This window comes from Copadichromis virginalis, linkage group LG11, assembly GCF_057382275.1.
Source record: "Copadichromis virginalis isolate Kocher_CV1m ecotype Utaka linkage group LG11, C_Virginalis_male_GT1.1, whole genome shotgun sequence".
Lineage (NCBI taxonomy): Eukaryota > Metazoa > Chordata > Actinopteri > Cichliformes > Cichlidae > Copadichromis > Copadichromis virginalis.
The window spans coordinates 32,018,951-32,040,878 of record NC_140628.1 but is presented as its reverse complement, the minus strand read 5'-3'; the positions used below and the strand labels follow the sequence as shown (position 1 = coordinate 32,040,878).

The 21,928-nt window shown below is 39.5% G+C and overlaps 1 protein-coding gene across 2 annotated transcripts; it reads left to right on the top strand.

Annotated features, from left to right (window-relative positions):
* Positions 1–116: 116 nt before the first annotated feature.
* wdr73 (WD repeat domain 73) lies at positions 117–21,130 on the top strand. 2 transcript variants are annotated; one of them, XM_085472034.1, is made up of 9 exons: positions 117–193; positions 1,106–1,173; positions 1,317–1,402; positions 1,501–1,589; positions 6,305–6,372; positions 7,606–7,770; positions 9,235–9,594; positions 12,519–12,798; positions 19,925–21,130. In XM_085472034.1, exons 1-8 carry the CDS (start codon positions 135–137, stop codon positions 12,770–12,772), a joined length of 1,149 nt encoding a protein of 382 aa, XP_085328160.1. In that variant the 5' UTR covers positions 117–134; the 3' UTR covers positions 12,773–12,798; positions 19,925–21,130. The 2 variants fall into 2 exon arrangements, with proteins under 2 accessions (XP_085328160.1, XP_085328159.1); XM_085472033.1 differs by lacking the exon at positions 19,925–21,130 and having other exon boundaries at positions 12,519–13,087.
* The last annotated feature ends 798 nt before the right edge of the window (positions 21,131–21,928 follow it).

Genomic DNA, 21,928 nt, shown 5'->3' with positions numbered 1-21,928 from the left:
CGCTTCCTCCAGACCAGCAGGTGGCGGTGTAGTTTTCATGAAGAAAAGAAGCAGTAGAATAAAAAGCAGAGGGAACTAAACAGGAAGTGGTGGATGAGCAGCAGCACCCATGCCTGCAGGAGCTGTTGGGAGAGATGGAAGATGCAGAGTTTGAGGATATTTTAGATGACTGGTTTATCGAGTCACTGAAAACGTGAGTAAACTTTTTACTTTGTTTGAAACGTCAAATTTATATTTTTATTACTACTTGCTAACCAACATTACCAGCTTTGCAAAGCAAACTCTTAATTTTAGGCATTTTACCCTCCAGCAGCTTTCGATTGTTAATAAACACCACAACAAAACATTATTTAAATATATTTATGTTTATATTTAATTTATTTAAATTCGGCTTACGGATATCTCTCCTAAAATTTAAATAAGCTCCAAATTGTCACATTGTATTAGTTCATCTCCTACACTTATTACTCGTGGTTTAAGAGGTGTTATATGTGTGATTCATTTTCAAAATAAATTTAGTGAATTCGAGTTTTATAATCTAGACGAATTATATGATATGATGCCTCGACTGTAGGAATCAAGTTGTAGGTAAAAAGAAAAATGTTCGCGTTGATTCTGTAGACAGAAAATATTAAATATCATAAATTGTGAATGAAGTCTGGTGTCGCGGTTAAAAGGCCTATATTTTGAACAATACGATTCTGTATCCCTTTATTGTCATTGTACATGTTCAACGACATGCTGGGTGCTCCACAGGGACTAAATAGTTAGACAACAGGAATAAATACCAAACAGCACTACATACAAAGGAGAAGGCGCACAGTAAAATGGACATTTGCAAGGAGACACCAAACAACTTGGAATAAACATCAGGAATGCAGCTGTAGGGCTGTTTTTGAAAGGTTTGCAAAACTAAGGCAGAGTGAATTTATATTTTTCTGAATTCCTTAAAAAAATAAAATTTTACAGAGTCACTATAACAAACGTAAGGCGGGCTCACCTTCACTTTTGACTGTAGCGCTCAAAACCACGTCACGTCAAAATTGAGTTTCACTGTATTTTATGTTAAACTCTATACAGAAATTCACAAACCTTTTTCCTTCAGGTACAAAGACCTTCATGTGTATCAGCTTGAACATCCCACCCAGGTCCTCGAGTGGACGTCAGGGAAGAGTAAGTTGATCTAATAATTTAAAATATGATGATGTGGCTTGAAGAACATGGTTCTGATTTTGCTGTTATAGAAGACAGCTTTTCAGCTCTTTCTTCATTAGCCAAATCATTTGTATTAATCATTTTTTTTGGTGTGTTTGTAGGCGTCTGTGTCGCAGGCTATAGTCAGGCCAAAAATGAAATTTTAGAACTTCGCTTGCCGCTGAAACTTCTTGCTGATGAAAATAAGGTAAAAATCAGAACATTAGTCCAAACTTTGAGTTTATTTTTCTCTAGGAGGCGTTTCAGATGTTACTCTGAACTTTTCCTGTTTGCTGTTGTGTTCAGAGTCTCTGCGCAGAACGGGATTTTAAAGTTTCCCATGGTGGTTTCACAGATGGTCCGGTTCGCTGCCTCACACACATCCCTGGAACAAGGTGAGTTCAGACCAGTGCTGGATAAATTACCCTTATAAGTAACATGTTACATTAAAGGTACGGCCAGTCTTTTTTGAGGTTATTTAATAGAAACAACTTCCAACAGAGTGTTTTGCAGCTTGTGGAGACCGCCATGTTCCTCCCCTGTATTTGTAGTAGCAGCCACTAAGGACTTCACTTCTGACTAAAACTGCTTTATGCATGTGACAAAGGCAGAGGAGAAGAGAAGTCATAGGCATTCCTACGGTGCAGTGGAGCGACACTAAAATTCGTACCTGCACCTTCATACTCAAGATATGTTTGATCACTTGAGAAAAGGTCAACTTGACAAAAGAAATGAAAACGGGAAGGAAAGAGACACACGACTTAATTAAAAATAATCCTCTTCCTCCTCACCTCAAGCCTCATCTCCTGAACTGAAGTCTGGGCTTTAACACAACAACAACAGCTGGTTATAAGTTAATATTAGTGAAAATCTCTTTGAAGTGCATCTAACACCAGCTAACAGCGGGAAAAACAGCAGTGCAACCAACAGTTAAGTATATCCTCAACTTCTCTCCTCAGTTTAGCTGTCATCAATCAGAAGTGAGCTTCTCTGACTTATTGGCCTGTACTGGACTAAGAAGCATCCACATCCATTTCCTCTGGAGGAGACTGTAAAACTTGTAACTGGTGAATGTTTATCAGCCAGCATTGACAGCTGAGGTAAACAGAGGACTGACAGCCTTCCTAACAGAGGCAAAAACTCTTCTGCAGAGCCAGTCCAAACATGGCGTACAGTAGAGCTGGGCGATATATCGAGTTTTTAAAAAATATCGATATATTTTTATACGAGATATAAGATGTGACAATATCCTTTATATCGATATAGTCTATGTTACGTTATAATTATACTTGTGGAGCCGCAGGTTTGCCTCTCTTTCGTCCACTTTCGTCTTTACGCAATGTTACTCGGCCTCGCCTCTCCTTCACTGAACACAACTCCTCCTCGTCCCCCATCGCTTCACCTACAGGAAGCGACAAGATGGACACGGCAAATCTCCGTTAACGAGTTACTGCGCATCGCCCCGTGCGTGGGGCTGGACGGCGTCAACGTGTTAGCTAGCTAACCACGCTAACGCCATGCAGCCCAGAGGTGCTGCACGGACTAAAATCCTTTCATTTTCTCAAAAGTTGACAGCGCGCCTTATGTATGAATTCTGGTTGTGCTTGATGGCCGCGAACCGATTTTATGTGGTACACGGCGCTCAGCAATCTGTCAAAAAATGTTTTAGTACGACTTTAGTAAGCTACGGAGCTGCACCGCTTGATGGATTGTCGGAGCATTATGGCTGAGCCTCGCGGAGTGATACGTACTGTGCTTCAACGTAATATTACCCTACTGTGTATAAGGACTATAAATGGCACCTGTTAAGAGACGCGGTTGCGAAGCGGATTACAAACTCCAGGCTGTCAGTCACGCAGTAGAAGTTGGGAACAGAGCAGCTGTGAAATCTGTCTTTGTTATTGTGCTCAGCGTCTATTAGTTTACATTTTGACTGCACAATTGTGAGCTTTTTGTTATGCACAAAAACAACATTGTTTTCTTTTATTTATGGAGCATGATTATTTAATAAATGCTCATAATTTATTTTTGAGTAAATTTTATGTACATCTGCTCTATGTTAATAAAAGTGCCTGTGTGACATCTGGGACACAGCTTTGACTAAGAACTCTCTTTTTGTTCTTACTTTATGGCTTTAAAAAAATATATCAAGATATATATCTTATATCGCCATCCAGCTAAAAAATATCGAGATATGAATTTTGGGTCATATCGCCCAGCCCTAGCGTACAGTCTGTATCCAACGTTTTTGATCTCTCTGCTGACTAAAACATGTCTGTTCTACAGCGGCTACCATAGGTAGGATTATACAATTTTAACAACTATATAATTTGGAGGGTTAAGGAAACAACTCAGTTGACTACAGTCTACAATTTACTTCCATTATAAAGTAATCTGTGAGATTACAGCCTTATCTGCTGAGAAAATTAACTCCTTAACAATAATAAATACAACATTTCCCAAGCTCACGGCTGTATCCCAAGAAATCGGGGAGAGACAGAAACTTTGCAGATCCTTCAGGCTTTTATTCAGGAGCAGAAAAATGTAACATTTGAACAGTTGTTGATTAATTCTTTGAAAAGTACTTACCTGCTTATTTAAACTGCAAACCAGGCAGTAATTGGAGTACTGTTACTTTGTTTCATCAAACACTGGTTGTGACCCACTTCAGGGAGAGAAACTTGCTTCACTCTTTCCAAGGTTTTCTAATCCACATGATGCCTTTTCCTGCACCAAACTTTGGTTTCAAAGCTTCTTTTTGGGGAATAATGAATGAAAAGAGGTCTTCTTCAAAAAAGGCATACTGAAAAGCACCCAGCAAGGCTGGAGCACAGAAATTATTTTATTCGGGTACTCTTTATATTTTCTACAGTTCAGTTTATTATTCTTACCTATCACGTATTTAACACATTAACAGATTTATAAAAGTACAGAAGGTCAGTCAAGAGCAATTCAGAGTATTGATGAACTGTTTAAAGGTTTTAAGCCTAAATGCTAAACGTACAATTCTTCAGTTGTCTAAAAATCATCATAATTGTATTAAACTTGTTTAGACTAAGAAATTACTTACAAAAACCTTTACTAGATGAGCTGATAGTGACAATAATTAACTTTTAACAAATCATTGCACCAGAAGTAGAGCTGGGCGATATGAGATTTTTTCATATCACGATATGTTTTTTCATTTCAGGCGATAACGATATCTTTAACGATATGAGCCAAATAACTATATTTGTAAGATTTAAATGTGCCGTTGCTCACAAGTAAAATGTGAAATAATCAGCAGCTTGTTTTTATTTAAATATTTATTTCCCATAATAAGTTCAACAGGGTAGATGTACTTAAGGAACATGAGACTTTTTCAGATAAATAAAGGCAAATATTGCAAACTACACAAAAGGCAGCCGCTAAAGCGTTTAAGTTTCAAAATAGAACAAACGAAACAGACTAAATTGTCAATTTCACTTAGAAACAAAATATTAATTCTAAAAATAAATCTTAGTTTGTTTTACAGAAGAACAGACAAAACTGACTTTTGTCAATATCAAATAAACTGAGAACTAAAAGGAAATTCTCAATCTCTCCTTGTTAGCTTTTCAAACAGTTTTAACAGTTACTTTAGTCTGACAAAAGCCGAATGACGAATTAGCGCTTCCAGTCAGAGACTGAGGCTACGTCCACACGTACACGGGTATTTTTGAAAACGGAGATTTTCCGTTTTCGTTTTAAAAAATAATCCCGTCCACACATAAAGGCAGAAATGAAGGAAAACGCTGCTATGAACATGCCAAAGCAGCAGGTGGCGCTAGATTCCTAACCATGCAGAAATGTTGGCCAATCAGAAGTCTAGAAGCCTCGGTGGGAAAAAGTAAACAAAGCTGGGGCATAGAAGCAGAACCGAGTCATATGTGTGGAGGGACAGTAACTGTGTGTATATGTAAGCATTTAAACACTGCAGAGAGTAGAATTAACAGTAACAGTATTGTAGAAATTCATTTCACCGAAACAATAACGTGGCGCAGTGTGACGCATGCACCAGTTTATTGTATTTCCAGACTTGCTTTCGGCACAATTTACAGTGCACGCTACTCTGTTTTTTGTCAGACTTGAAATAGCCGAAATACCTTCACACTACGGAACTTCTATGGCTCTTCCGTTTGACAATCTCTCCGGCATTGGAACCATCATCTGTTTTCTCTTCGGTCACGCTCGGTTGATTTTTCTAGTCGGCACACTCATTTCCTCCATTACCCGCTGGCTCCATTACCCGCTGGCTGCTTCCCAAACAAACACACGTGCGGCGTGGCACTTGTGCTGTACGTAACAAGTCACGCGACGTGACGCTGCGGCTGTGATTGGTTCGGCTCTGCGCTACTTAATTTGGATTGGCTGACCTTTTCTTTTTCTTTTTTTTCTTTTTTTTTTTTAAGAGGACAAGAGCGGCGAGGTCTATCGCGATAGCTTAATTTCTCTATCGAGTAAAAGTTATATCGCGATACATATCGTTATCGTTCTATCGCCCAGCTCTAACCAGAAGATATATCGTGCCTCACGGTGCGATGCACAGTGTGGAGGGTCTGTGTTTTGTAGTTGTTATAGGTGGTGTGAGTCAGTGCTTGTGTAGATCTTTAGATCTGATGGTAAATGTGAGGGGACGATATAATCAGTAGCTTCGCAGCCTTTTAACTCATTCACTGCCAGGGTTTTTGAGCATTTTTACTCATTTTTGAAGAGCCACAGAAAACTGTGTGTTATGATCATATAAACGCTGAACCTACCAAAATGAAGAACAGACTCTCTTCTTCCATCCAAAAAAAAAAAGCTTGTTTCTACCATTTTCCATTCTTTAGTAATCAGCTGAGAGGTGGGTTCCACCAAAAATGCCTGTTTTGACCACAAAAAGGGAGAAAACGAGCTTTTTGTGAAAAATACATTTCAAGCAGTCTGATGTTCACTGACAAGCTGCCCGAGGTTGTATTCTAGCCCCCCCCATTGAAAAACGTAATTGACGTCTATAGACGTCAATGGCAGTCAACGTAAGTTTTTCAATTGACGTCTATAGACGTCAATGGCAGTGAATGAGTTAATTAACGTTCTGTTATTTCGGCAGGTGTGCTGTGACCAACGACGGGCTGAGCTCCGACCTGCAGGTGTGGGACCTTGGAGGAGAAGAGAGCGGTGAGTGTGATTTCCCTAAAATTTCAAAGTACAAAAGTTAGGCACTTGCCTAAAAAAATTTATATAAGAGAAAAATAATGACAAAGAGAAATTTAGTAAGACAGGTCAGATAACCAACAATAAACCAGAACAAAGCATAAAAAACATGAAATTAAAACCAAGAAAAAGAATAGGAATCTGATAAAATTAAACTTAACAGCAGTCCAGTAAAATTAATTAAGACCAAGAACTAATTATGAATAAAAGCTCACTTAAAACCTACAGAGTAGAATTTACTATCAGTCAAAAACTTGCAAATCATCGCTGTGATTAACGGTGATTTTCAGTGATATGAATTTAAAGTGACATGATCTCAGTACAAAAAGCACCAGATTTTCTGGGCATTATGAGCTGAATGTATTCATCTAAATGCAAAAAGGTTCTCACTTATGATAATGTTTCACAGAGTGCAATAAAAAATATTCAAGGCCTTTTTAAATGTAACTCTTATCTACAGAAGCTGTTTTGAGACGACTCACTGAATGGATGAACCTTTTTTATTCAAGGTTAATGACTTAACTAGTAAAAATCACTGAATCATAACAGACTAGATCATAAAAGAAACTTTTCCTGTTGAATTCAATATTTATTTATACAATTCTTTTTTATTTTTTTTGGGGGGGGGGAAGAGAGATTTTGCTGAAATAGATTGAAGTTAAAATTGTTTCTGTTGTAGCCCAAAGAAGACAAATATAGGAGGGAACCTAACCTGAGAGAAGAGTATTTGTATCATATCGTGCACATTTCCTGTGTTGAATTGTTCACCAATAATAATTGAGAGAAATCAGAAAGGGGGTCAGACGTTGACTGCCCAACCACTATTACAGGGTTCAAATTGATTCCTGACACCTGATACTTCACGTGTCTGACTGTCTTAATTTAAATGAAAGTGACGTTTAGACATAGACATCTCCACCAATTAATGCAAGTTAAAAAAAATTTTTGACAAGATTAGAGCAGTGAAGCCTGGTCTTGTGGGGTTTCACTTCACGTACGCTTTCAATTTCTGACCTTTAACCGTGTTTAATATGAGAGTTTGCTATTGTAATAGCATATATAGGAAGAAAATACAGAAGGGAATAATAGGTCCCCTTTCCTGGTTTACAGCAAACAAGGTAAAGGGAATAATTATAAAATGTGGTGAGGCACTTCTGACAGTGTGACTGGTTTTCTTTTCCTTGTCATCCATGACAGATGTGATCAGGAGAACAGGAAGTATTAAAGGGAAAAGGAGTGCTTCAGAGAGAGGCAGCAGGATCGCAGCTCGACCCTCGTCAGCACCACAAGTTCTTCACGGAGCTCAGATCAGCGACGTCCAGCTGACTGAACTCGCATCAGGAGAGACTCTCTATAAACTGGGTAACCCCACATTTACAGTTATCAGTTTATGTTCACGCTCGCCTGTGAGCATGGAGACTATAAGATTGGTTTAGTTTGTGTCTTATTTAAGTAGAGGTGAAAACTTAAGTCGAAGTGGTGCTTTATGCAGTTTTGTGAGACTGTTCATCTCACTGTTGTGAGATGTCGAAATTTGAGAAATGTCATAAATGCTTAAAAAAAATTGGAACAAAAAAAATTGGGAGACATAGTCTTACTCTTTCTCAAGAAAATATAATCTAGATTCAGATTTCCATCAGCATCGAGACTAATCGTGAATGGCAGCGTGAAAGAATTAAAGTGACTTTGTGTGGTTTGTTTTATGCTCAAAATCTAACTGTATTCTTACTTTTGGTAAACTGGTTGTCTCTCCTACTAATACTATACTAATGTAAATCATATTTGTAGTAAAGTTTTTATAATGAAAAGATAAACTGTTCTTTACGTATAGTTTTTCTTAAAACCGTGTAATTATTGAGCTTACAGTTGGACTGGGATACAATCACTGTTTGTGAAGGACATCTAAGATTTAGTGTCACATGAAGATGAAAAAAAAAAAACTGCATGTGTTCCTGAGGAGAGCGAGGACAAAAGCTTTCTGTGCAGCCAGGAGATGTTTTCCTGCTATTCTTTTGTGGCTCGCTTAAGTTTGATCTAGAAAGAAAGGCTGAGCTGTGTTATGATGCAGTATTATGTTGTAGGCCACCCACTGTAACCCCTAGGAAGATCTGTAACTTTCCATTTCTTTTCCCTGCTTTATTTTATTTATTTTTCCACACAAAAATAGTTTGCTGAAGCTCTGAGTGGAGGTGAGACTGTGGCTTTAAGGCCTGGAAGTAATACAAGTAAAGTGAGCAAACAATAAATATCATTGTTCCATGGTTCCCAAAAATTAAAAAAAATAGTTGGCATCAAAGAGAGCGTCCATCCATCCACCTGTCTGCTCCTGCAGTAGAGCATCAGAAGTCCATCCCAGCTTTCGGAGGGAGCTAGGCAGAGTGCATGCTGGGCAGGTTGCCAGTCTATCACAGAAAGAGGACCTTTCATACTCATTCACATCTATGGCCAATTTAGAATCACCAGTCACCCTAACATGTATGTCTTGGACTGTGGGATGAAGCTGCAGTATGTGGAGAGGCAGAGAGAACATGCAAAGGCCAGTGGATTCAAACCCAGGACCTCGTCACTGTGAGGCTACAAGGCGTGGAACAGTTCACAAAACAAGGCCAACAAACGACCAGCCTGATGTTTTTGTTTCTGAGCACTTTGCCTGTAATTGTTGCAGCAGGAGGGCCATTAAATGCTCTTTCAGCTGGGGGTTTCCTCAGCTGTTCAGTTTCAAAACACTGATGTTCTAGTCATAAAACCATCTCTGCAGCAGACTGCAGTATGTAATCTCTCTGTAATGTGTGTTTTGAGACATTTTGCGTTGTTTTGTCCCAACAGAGACCGACTCAGCAGATCCTCTGAGTTCCTTACAGTTCGTGAGTGACACGGTTTTCCTCGCCGGCTGCTGTAACGGGAGTGTTTACGTTGCCGATACTCGGACGTCTGCTCCTCCTCAGCTTTCACATTCACCATCTTCAGCCGAGTCTGTCATCTGGTGGACGGATGCTGCTGCAGGTCCACATCCGTCCAGCCGCAGGGTCATCAGAGTCTCCTCGTCTGGACAGGCGGTGGTTTCAGACTTGAGAAATCTGGGAGGGGCGGGGTGTCAGGCTCAGCTAGACGTCCAAACACCAGGCCGCTGCAGCCAGGTCAAAGTGTCGTGGGCTCCAACACTGGATGACTGTATCTCAGTGTCAGGTCAGTTTATACAAAGTTTTTTTTCAGATGTTGATGTTTTCTGTAAGTGATCATGCTGAAAAACCCTGTTTTATCTGCACACTGATTAACTAAATAATACTAAGTAATCTGTCACACTTGCACAGATGTATATTATATGATGTTTCTGCACCAATCTCGGAATCTGCAGAAACTTCAATCTTTAGGAAAACTACATTGGCTTAGCTCAGCTAAACAGTGATGAGCAGCATACTTGGCTCTGTTCAAACTGACAAATTTAATTAGTGAGCTTTAGATTTGATAAATTAAAAAAATGACATAACTTACAATTTAATTTCTTGACATCCTATTAATCAGGATGTTTTTCATTGCTGTGAGAATTTGTGGTTGTTGTTGTGGTTGTTGTTGTTACCTTTTATCTCAAAAAGATTTGAAAGAGTAGTAAAACTGCTAACTTATCATCCTCAGAGGAATGGCTAATTTGAAGAGTCAGGCTTCAGAGTTCATAATAGCACAGAAAAGGTTACAAATGATCTTCTTATGGTCTCTGACAGTGGACTCATCTCTGTGCTTGCCCTGTTAGAACCTGAGTGCAGCATTTGATACTGTTGACCATAATATTTTGTTACAGCGATAGAGTTCCACAGGGTTCCGTGCTAGGACCAATTCTTTTTTTGCATTATACATGCTTCCTTTAGGCAGTGTCACTAGAAGGTATAGCATGCATTTTCACTGCTATGCAGATGACACACAACATTATAGAACACACCAATTAGTTAAACTGTAGGATTGTCTTAAAGACATAAAGACCTGGATGACATCTAATTTTCTGCTCTTTAATTCAGAAAAAAACTGAGGTTATTGTAATATAGTATCTAACCTGACACTTACTCTAGATTGCATTACCTTGGCCTGCAGTAACACTGAAGAAGCTTGGAGTTGTTTTTGACCAGGCTATGTCCTTCAACACACATATTAAACAAATAAATAGAACTGCTTTCTTCTATTTGCACAATATCTCTAAAATTAGAAATATTCTGTCTCAGAGTGATGTTATGAAACTAGTTACTTATTACTTCTAGGCTGGACTACTGTAATTTGTTATTATCAGGATGCCTGGGCTTACTCGTGGTTCCTAGGGTAGAATGGGAGGCAGAGCCTTCAGCTTTCAGGACCCTCTTCTGTGGAACCAGCTCAGAGTTTGGATTTACTTTTAAGAGAAGGACCGATATGAAGAACTCTGGTTAGAGTAGTGGTGCTGTGACAAAGACCTGGATTAAGCTGCAGAAAATAGATAGCTGTCCAATTGTTTTGTGGAATGAGTTTAATTTGGACCTCTGGCTAGATGTAATTTGATGTTAACATTATAAAGACCCAACAGTAACCCTGCGAAGCTGTGATGTCAAATACCCATCTTACAATTCAGCTGATGTTGATATTCATTATGCGCTCTTCTTTTAGTGGGGCTAAATAGAGCGTCAAGTTTGAGGAACGGGCTTAGGGCAAAGAATTCAATTAAAATGTATCCAGTAAATACATCTTGCAGACTGAACTGACTAACTTAAAACAAAAGATGAAGAAAACTAATTTTGTACTTTTTTTTTTTCCCCTTTTTCTTTTGATGAACAGCTTTGGCTGATTTTTCTGCAAGTATTCGTAGAGAAGGAACCTTTTTGATATTAAAGAGACCGTGTGACCTTTACTGTAATGCCACCTTCAGGACAAACTTGACATTTTCAGCCTCACTTGTGGGGAAAATGAATCACCGTAGCCTTTCAAGGCCACTAGTTGGCCTTTGTAATATTAAAAGTACTATAGTGATGGGTGGAAATAAACCAGGCGTGTACACTGGCTCGTGCAGAAAATAATAGGGGGGGAAAAAAAAGTGTCATGCTTCAAAGAACAGAAAATAACCAACATGTGTCACAATGTGTTGTGTAGGATAACATAGCCTTACCTCATTTAAGAAAGAAACAGCCAAAGCAGCATCTATTTCTAGACTGTTGCTGCTAATGTAAACATTGTCTGATATGAGGAAGTTCGATTTCAATGAGATCTGCCTTGTGAATTGCTCATTTAATGTTTGGATAAAGATTTTTAAAATTGTCTGTTACGGTTCTCAGTCATCTAGGTCATCGTAGTCTAAGGAGCTTGGAAAGTGAAGCGTGTGGACTTCTTTAAGTTTTCTTGAAGACGTTTCACCTCGCATCCGAGAAGCTTCTTCAGTTCTAAGCACAAATGGTGGAATTACTCATAAATTTCAATCAGGGTAGCGTTATTGAATTCTTCCAGCAGCAAAGCGCCGTGAAATGTTTTCATCACTGAGCATCAACGAGAGAATGAGAAATCTGTCATCACTCTTTTGTAAAGGCTTCTGCTTGTGAAGGTCTTGTTTTCATACTTTTGGAGACGTTGCCACAGTGACCTCAGTCTTATAACAAATTAATTATGGGCCTTTTTAGCATTTCTGATCCTGCATGAGAGCCAGTGACATGAATATTGGTTTACAGCTCTCTTTAAAAATACAAATTAAATCTGTGAATCTGACGTGCAGCACAGTCTTGCAGACTATATGATTACCAATAGAAAAACATTTCATTAGGTAAGCGACTGCAGTAGAGGCCTTCATTTGTGTGCTAATTGTAATTATCAACTCTGTTTATAGCAATCAGATGTAAGTATAGTAATTTGTCACAAAAAGGCAAAAAGACAAGATGATCAAGGGGCTTAAAGTCTACAGTCAACATGTGGGTGTCTGCAGAAATGAAAGTTCAGTTTGTTAACAGACTAATGCTACCATTTCAAAGTAAGTGGATAAGTTAGTTATCAGTTTCTTGACTTCATAGTTGTTGAATGATTTGAAATTTTAGCACAATATTATCCTAACGAATATAAATGTGGGTCAGAAAGAAGCCTTTTAAAGTTTCTGCCTTCGTCCTCATCAGGTTTCAGTGGCGTTGTTCAGATCTACAACACCCGTCTCTGGGGGGCGGAGCCGCAGGAGGCTCGACCGCTGTTTGAGCATCGCGGTCACGCAGTTTCATCACAGCAGACTGATGACAGTGTTCCCACCTTCGTCACCTCCCACATCTGGCACCCCGAGCGGCCGCGGACGCTTCTGTCTGCAGCCTCGGATGGCTCCGTCCACGTCTGGGACTGGGTGGACCCGGATCGACAGGGTGGGAGCCCAACACCATGAACAAAGTGAAGGATCGCCTGGGACGAGTAAGATGATAGAGCCATGTTATAAATTACTGAGGCACTGCTCCACAAACTGATGTGTCTCAGTAAAAAGGATCAATCGCCTTTTTATGATCAAACTGGAATATGGTTAAAGAAACAATTTAGAAGGAAAACAAACTGATGGAAATGTGGAACTTGTTTCATGAGAATCAAACTGATCTTTGCCTTTAAATTACAGAAAAATTGCTGGAATGAATTCACAGCTGTTGGCGGTGACTGCTCTCATTTAGGAACAAATTAAAGCAGATGACTGTCGGGTTCGATTACACAACATATTTGTACTGCAGTTTTTATAAGGTGATAAATGTTTGTACCTCGGATGGCTGGGCCAGAACTACAAAACGTGAATTATGTTTTCATTAACTGTGTTGATGCTGTAAAAGTGGCATTTTGTTTACTTCTCAGTGCAAACGTGACCAACAATCTAGTGTTTAGAGTCTGTCTTTTGGCCTTGCTTTAACCCTGGTACTGAGCAGCAGGACCCCTGCTTTTAAGCACTTAGAGCCCAGCACATGAGTACCACGGGCCACCGATAGCTCTCGAGATGGACGACTGAAACAGTTGAAAGCTTTCTCCATAGATGTCTAAAGGTTGGCACTGACTCAGGACCACATCCAGATTTGGATGGCTATTTTTAAACCACTTTTTCACTTAATTAGCTCTTGCAAATAAACAAAGATCATGAAAAAAAACTGCAAACCTCGTTCCCTTTTTTTCCAATCCTCATTTTGGTTAGACGATTTTACAGTCTGATTATTTCAGATTTTAGTGAACTGACACTTGAAACGCGAGGTGGAGACCATTTCCTCTGTTCAAGTTTCACTTCTGTCTTGCATTTTGTTTAGTCTCTCTAAATGACATTTATCTCAGCTACAACTTTCTGCATTTGCTGGAAAATACTGAGACTACATGGGGGGGAAAAAATAAAAAATTAGGAAAGTGCATCTCCCTTTTTATAAAGAGTTCCAAAATCTGAAAACATCTGTGAGACGCCACATCTGCGACGCAGCGATGTAGCAATAACAGTGAGTGTGAACTGTTGAGCACAGATGAGGATCCTGAGGCCAGATTTTAGTTGAGTGAAGCAACTGCAGCTCAAGTCAGGAGAGTTTTTCAGAGTTACTCCTGACTCATGTTTGTTTTCATTTGCAGAAAAATCGCAATTTCCTGTTCAGAATCAAGGCCAACCTTTTTAATTAATACATTTTGTTAAAATTATAATATCATTACAGCAGGACAAATGCTCTTTAAACCTTTACACAGGAGGCCTTTCAGTATTTACCGAATATGAATGTGATGAAGGTAATATATAAAGGCAGAAACAACTATTTGACTAGAAGTATCAGACAAATTGAGGTTACAGTTGCTGAACTATAAATTAGTTTCTAAATTTAGATGAATTCCTAAAACCTTTTTCCTCCTGACTGCTCTAAAACCCACATACCTGCTGAGCTCTCATCATTTGTTCCCCACTGAACCGAGTCCACTGTGTTTGTCTCTTTGTCCACAGAGTCAGTGGCCAAGGTGCCAAATTACAAAAGATCTGGACTGAGAATCAGTGGCAACAGGAAGTTTTTGGTTCAAATGCTTATCAATATGTACAGAGGTGGTCAGGAGAGTAAGTGTCTGCAGCTATCTGTAAAACACAGTTAAGGCTCTGTCGTGACTCGGGTCTGCTTTTTAGCCACTGTAAATATTGATGGAATTAAAACACCAGATTCTAATGCACCATCAAATAAAATCAATTTTTTGGCATGAAAATGACCCCAAACACACTGCTAGTGCAGTAAAAGCATAACTGGATAGAGAACACAGCGGATTCACGTCCTCAGCATTATTGAAGCAGTGTGGGAAAAGAAAAAAAAGGCAGCTAACATCTACAGAAGAGCTGGCCCAGGGAGATTCAGATACTATTCATTTCAAAAGCCTGCTGAGAGAAAATGCACAAATATTTTTCCAGATCGTTGGAAAACGTTTTCTCTTGCAGCGTTACAAACAGATTAATGAGAAAACCTCAGAGTAATCAACATGCCCTGAGCCAATAGTCATGGGAGTCAGTCTTTTTTAAGAACTTCTGACTTTAGAAATTTGCCTAAAGATACCTTTTGAGCATTAGATTATTTTTATGACTATAGATTATTTATCTAAGGCAACGATCCTAGAAAATGTTCCCCATCTGAGTCCTCAGAGCCCCAATTCCCTGATGCTCTCCCACAGGCAATAAAATGATTTTTCCCCTTTCCTTTTCCTTCTTTTCACCAGTGAACATCAAAGAAATGGATACAAAAGCAGGCAAAACTTAATTTCATACTTTACTGCCTTCTTTCTTGCCCGTTGAACGCATCATTAGACTCCCCTCGGACACTAACGTCACCAAATAATGAAAAATTGCAGCTCTGCCCCGAAGTGAACTCCACTTTCCTCCTAAACCTTCGTGCCTTCCATCAGTGCACTACTCGCCTCAGTCCCAGGTGAACAAAAATCCTGTTTTTAAAAACGCTACCACTCTTTCTGTTCAATCTTAAGCATTAGTCAAACTATTTTTTTTGTCCAGCTAGTTTCTTTGCCCTTTACAACAACTTAGAAACTCCCTCTTACCCAACAGATGGCTCATTCAAAGACAGCCGGCATCAAAATAAACCACGGAGCTGGCAGATGATTCATTAAGGATTCATCTCCACTTTGCTTTCTGCCTCCAAAGTTGTACCATACACTTGTCTCTTCTGGTATCTTAGTGCCCCTGCTAAAGGTTTCATTTCATGACTTTCTCTACTCGACAACGTGTGAGAGTAAAGCGTTTGTCTCTCTCTGTAAGCGGCAGATCTCAGTGTCTCTGCTGCTTGACATCCGAATTCTTGTTAATACTTTTCCCAGCAGCTCTTGAGCATATCGCAGTTTCATAACCCAGAGGCATGCTCTTTTTTTAAACTTCTATCACTCCTCTGATAATAACAGCACTACCCACCCGAGGCTTTGGAGTGTGAAGACTCACAATTAACGCTGAGGCTGTGGGACTGATAGCAACAGGCTGAAGAGAAGCTGCAATTTCATCTATTTGATATTGCTGGGACTTTTTTTTTTTTTTTTTTTTTTAATTCTCCATTGATGTATCTACTGAATATATGACAGTCCTAATTGATCATTTGTCATTCATCAAGAAAAAAAACAAACAAATTCTTGTTCCAGCTTTTAAAATATGGTAATTGCTTCTGGATCAAGATGTCATCTTGAGAGCTGGGATGTGCGATTGGTGTTTTTCTGACATTTGAAGTGAGTAATTCACTTATTTGTCACAAATATGGAATAGCTTTATCAAAATCGAAGTGACTCATTTCTTGCAGCCCTAAAATTATTCTCAAATGTTGCTTGAAGGATATGTCAGGAGATTTAAAGCTTTCCCTTTAACAAACTCCAAATGCCTTATAAATATAAATATAGTTGTAGATGCCTTGGCCGAACTAAATCTCTTAAAATTACAGGTATAAACAGAATAACACACAACGAAAATTTTGTCAGAAGATTTGAGAAATGCAGTTCTGAAATTCTAAGTGAATGAATCTGCATTACAGCCATGTTCATCCTTGTTTCCAAGGATACAATGAATAAATAATGCTGCACAGATGCTCTAAAAACTGTTCATTTTCATTTCTTTCATGTTTAAAAAACAAAACTGTCAGGGGTTTAGACATTTGTTCAAACACAAGTAAGAGAAATGAGACAACTGCAGACCGACTCAGGGAGTAATTAGAAAACGTGCGCACGGGTGAATGCCTCTGAGAAGACACACACACCGAGCACAGGCTCGCTTGCTTTATTTATAAGGCAAAAATGGGTTACATAGTACTTCCTCTTTTTAACTGTCAGGGAAGAGGTTAAACATTAAATCAGCTTATCTGATCTTTCACACACTGGGATAAAAATACAGAAGTATATCATGCTTTATCTGACATCACAGACACTATAGGAAAAGAATGCATCATTATATCATGCTGTCAAACATCTCAGACACTTAGGTAAGGAATGCATCAGTTTTCCTTTAACAATAGACTTGATTAGGTAATTCTTCAACAATAGGCTTGGTTATGTGAAAATATATGAACACACAAAATATAAGGCATACTTGGTTAGAATATAAGATTTACTTGGATAGAATATAAGGCTTACTTGATTATATTGTATTATAGAGATTTGGTTATAATGTATAATGTAGAAAATCTCTAACAAAAACAAAACAAAAAAAACTAATACATTGGGCAATAATATTATACTGAGATAATAATATACTGAATAACACTGGTAGCAACAGCTACTCTGATTCTATGGCTTAGTTCACCTGCGTGTGGTATTTATGCTGGCTATTCATCATATAGCTGTTCATTATATAGCACCAAACTATACAACAACAGCTGCCTCAGGGCACTAAAAAAACCCTGAAAATCAAACTATCCTCTTAGAGCAAGCACTTGGCAACAGTGGGAAGGAAAAACCCCGTTTAACTGGAAGAAACCTCCGGCAGAATCAGCCCCAGAGAGGAGCAGCCGTCTGCTGCAACCAGTTGAGGGTGAAGCTAGGAAGACAGGACAAGACAAAAACACAATTAAGCGCACAGTGGCGTGTGAACACACAGAGCAAACGAGTGCATCATGGGAAACCCTCAGCAGCCTAAGCCTATTGCAGTGGAGCTAAGGGTTGTAAACTAGATGCTTTATCAAAAAGGACATTTTTATGGCTAATCTTAAAAGCAGAGCTACAGACGGGGCCTGAAAGCTAAACGTTCTGCATCCAGTTTTACTTTTTCTATGTTGGTATATTTCATGTAAATCCATCCATTTTACCTGCTTATCGAATTCAAGGTCACAGGTGGCTTGAGCCAATCCCACCTGAGAACACAGGTCTACGTTAGACAGGCTGCCCACTCATCACAGAGCTAACATGATCAACATCATCCAACCCTAGTTAACCTAACATGCATGTCTTTGGACTGTGTGGAGAGCTCGATTGTCTAAAGTGATCCATGCAGCCATAGGGAGAACATGCAATTTGTAAAATGATGATAATAGTAATAATAAAATGATCATTATCCCAAATATTCCGAATGTAATGCTCCAGTTTGGTGACAAGTGTGATTAATGTTTGAGATTTCTGCTCAAAACATGGATATCTACTATAAAAGCCCATTTACCCCAGACTCGTGTTTTTGTTTTTTTCCCCCCCCAATAAAAACCCAAACACAGCCAGCTGACACACAACAGATGCACACGCTTGGGATATGAAGTATTTCTTAAGTAAAGAGTGAATTTATTCTAGTCCAGCAGATGCTGAGGATCTGTGGGGAGAAAGCTGGAGACTCAAAAATAACAGCGTGGAAGAGAGACGAGCACAGACATAGGAAAATATAAATATATAAGAGTAGAAACAGACCAGCCGTAAGACTGAGCACGCTCTGTTCAACCATTTAATTAAAGCTGAACATGTTTGTTTGGCGGCAGCCCACTGAAAGCTTCTCTTCATTACATCATCAGACAACTCAGTTTTTCTGAAAACACAGAGGTTAAAAAGGTACACAAAAGGTTCAACAAGGTGTTGTAGGTATATTTGCTTCTATTGCTTCATATAGTTACATTTTCATTCAAGGCTTCCTCGGAGAAAACGTGTTTATTGAACCTTCTGACAAAAATAGGAGTTTGAATTTGCTACGGCCAACGTTTTTCTAGATCACACTGATGTAGAAGCCTTGAAACCCCTTGAAAATTTGGGTATCAAATATGATAAACTTGATGTTACAGGATTAATAACAGATCACAGATTTTTTTTCCCCATTTACATACACTCACCAGCCACTTTATTAGGTACATGTTGCTGAAGTGGACTGCCTTAATTCTTCAACAAAGGTGCTGGAAACATTACTCAGAGATGTTGGTCCATATTGAAAAAAATAGCGCCACGCAGTTGCTGCGGATTTGTTAGCTGCACATCCATGATGTGTAGCTCTCATTCCACTGCATCCCAAAAGTGCTCTATTGAGTACAATGAACTCATTGTCATGTTTAAGACACCAGTTTGAGATGATGTGAGCTTTGCGACATGGTGCACAAGATATGGTCATACCTTGTGTGCCTAATGGTCAACAGCAATACTCAGGCAGGCTGTGGTGGTTAAATACTGAACTTTGACCATTGCATCTGAATGTCACAGCAGGAAATGAAATTTATGAGACCAGGCAATCTGCCACCGTCCAGTTTTGCTAAGCTTGTAGATTCAGTTTCCTGTTCTTAGCTGAGAGAAGTGACACCCCAACTGATTGTTCTGCTGCCAAAGTGCTTCAGGGTTTGACATGTTGTGCTTTCAGAGGTGCTCTTCTGCATACCTGTTAGTTCAATACCCTCTGACATCAACAGAACTGCTGTTTACTGGGACCATTAATCCCAGAGATGGCTGTGTGGGGAAAAAAAAAATCCCAGCAGTTTGTGAAACAGCCTCACCATTTACAGAGTCACGTAAACATGTAGTAATGCTACAAAGTTTTTCCAAAAGGTTACATACATTTATTATTGTCCTGACAGCAAGATTTAATGAAGAGACAAAAACAATGTATGTAGGAAAAACTAACCAGTTTTCTGAGTGACCTTAAACTTAATTTGAAATTTTTGTACCCTTCAGCCGTTGCTCTCTTGCACTGATCTGCTGACCGGGCTGCTGGGAATGAAGTGTCAGGGATGGGCCCTCAGTGTCCACCCACTCAGAAACTGCCACTAAGAAAACATCAAAATGAGGGGTGCTGTCATGGCCTTCATTTTGTCAATTACAATTTAGACAAATGAAAATAGTGACCTCCCACACAGCCTCTTTGCATTTCCATAAATGGAACCAAGTTTACATTCACTGAGTCTACAAGCTCGTTGTTTCCATGACTTCCTTGTTCTATACACCTGTCAGCCAGATGTGTTTCAGACAGTCTCTCTGAATGACAGTTTTGACTACATGGGTACCACAGAGAGTCTCTCTTTCAGTCAAAATAAACCCCGGTTTCTATTAATGGCAAAAAAAAGTATAATGAAAACTTCTGAAAGAAATTTTGACTCTTGACTCTGTGTTTGTGTTTGTGAAGGCTAAACTATACAGGCAGACGGTGAGGAGGCTTTTGAAAGGACCCGGGAGACGGTAATTATACTGACTGACAGAAGAGTGTGCCGTGAGCCTGAACTCTCTCATGGCCTAATGACACCACAGCCATTATAACATCTTCACCAAGAGATCCCAATGAGTCACGCCTATTCTCTGACACTGGAACATCGCAACGCCTGTGTGCGAAATCGAGCTTAAATGGAAATCTGCCTACATTTAAGAGGACACTTGTGGCCCCCTGAGAATGACTGACAACTGGCAATTTAGATTTAATGGACCATAAAGCTGCTACCTACCTGTGTTTAGACCTCATGTCACTGTTGAACATAATCTGAATGATTTCAGCTGTTAGTTTATTCCCCTGACAAAGGCCCAGAAAAATAAACCAGCACAATTTAAACAATTTTAATCATTTTCCTGCAACAAGAATGTGTTTCGAGTAATGTGAGCAAAATCTCATCTTAATTAAATCTGTAATTATCTCATTAAAGGATAAACAATTTGCTGTCCCGCCAGTCAGCAAACACTATGATGATATTTTACACCAAAGACAGTGTATACCCGCTGCAATTAAAAAAAAAAAAATTTATTCAAATACGCCTGCAGCCAGCAGAGAACTCTACATTAAGTACAGGGGCCTTCACGGAAGTGCACACATTTTGGACTGAGACCTGACTGAACAGCATCTTCAATACACATGTTCTTTATAGCCTAGGACAGCTAATCAAAAGGCATCCAGAAAGACCATAAAGCTGCAGGTGCAAAACAGGAAGTTCTCACAGGACTCTATTCTTGAGCTGTCGAAGAAATGGCCGGAGATATGAATCTAGAATGCTTTTAGTTGACCACGAACTCCTCTTCATACCAAAGGCTACGATGTTCCCAGGTCCTGTGGCTGCAACAACCCAAATCTTCACCCCTCTGGTACCATGCTTGTCAATTAGCATGAAGCATTTGTCTTGATATGCTGTGTTTAGTTTTTGCATAATGATGAAACATCTGTCCAAAGCAGATCTCTAGTCAGACCAAGTCTTGTCTTTGCACCACTTCCAAGCACTTTGCAACTTGTTCTGTAATGTGCGCTTTTCGCTTATTTTTGTATACATTTCTCTTGTTTCGACATATCCCTCTTGATTGTGTACATTTATTCCTGCTGTACAGTGACAATAAAGGGCTATTCTATCTTCTATTCTGTTATATCAATTTAGTGGTCTGCCATGTTATATTAGGGTTCCAACTTTTTTCACAGCAATGCTTTCAAACAAGCTGTACTTGTTTACGGAGCCCCCCAGGGGACATGGGAGAAAAAAAAAATTAAGACGGACTTTTGCGAGCGCTCGCAAAAGTTTTAGCCGCATTCTTCGGAGGCCGCCAGCTCGAAGCCGACCGGGAGGTCGAGGCACGATGTGCCGGGAAAGCGGTGTTCCTGCCGGCTGTAGTAGGTCTCGACTTCCCGTTAGCTTCGAGCTAGTGGCCGCCAGCTCGAAGCCGACCGGGAGGTCGAGGCACGATGTGCCGGGAAAGCGGTGTTCCTCCCGGCTGTAGTAGGTCTCGACCTCCCGTTAGCTTCGAGCTAGTGGGTGTCAGATCTCCAAAAACGTCGGAGCTCTTTTGCAAATATGTGATGTCTTGTAAACCGAGCAGGTATCTGACGTTTACACAACTGCATTCACGCCTCAAAATATCTTAAAAGTGTATTTTGTGACCCAGAAAGAGTAATATTACAACTAAGTAGCTGCCGCCATTGTTGGAGTTTTGCGAGCACTCGCAATACTTTTTGCGAGCGCTCGCAATACTTTTTGCGAGCGTCTGTCCGTCAGTCCGTCTTAATTTTTTTTTTTCTCCCTAATTTTTTTTTTTTCCTCCCTAATTTTTTTTTCTCCCATGTCCCCTGGGGGGCTCCGTACTTGTTCAATCTTTATCTAATTGTATTATCATAAAAGTCTGAGCTATAGCTCTTGGGATTTTTTTTGCAGTTCCTCAGAGC

Excerpts from the sequence above, each read along its gene's own strand:
- wdr73 (XM_085472034.1), top strand. The coding sequence starts at position 135 with ATGGAAGATGCAGAGTTTGAGGATATTTTAGATGACTGGTTTATCGAG. Across the intron at positions 1,590-6,304 it reads ACACACATCCCTGGAACAAG|GTGTGCTGTGACCAACGACG; the intron begins GTGAGTTCAGAC and ends TTATTTCGGCAG. Across the intron at positions 9,595-12,518 it reads TGACTGTATCTCAGTGTCAG|GTTTCAGTGGCGTTGTTCAG; the intron begins GTCAGTTTATAC and ends CGTCCTCATCAG.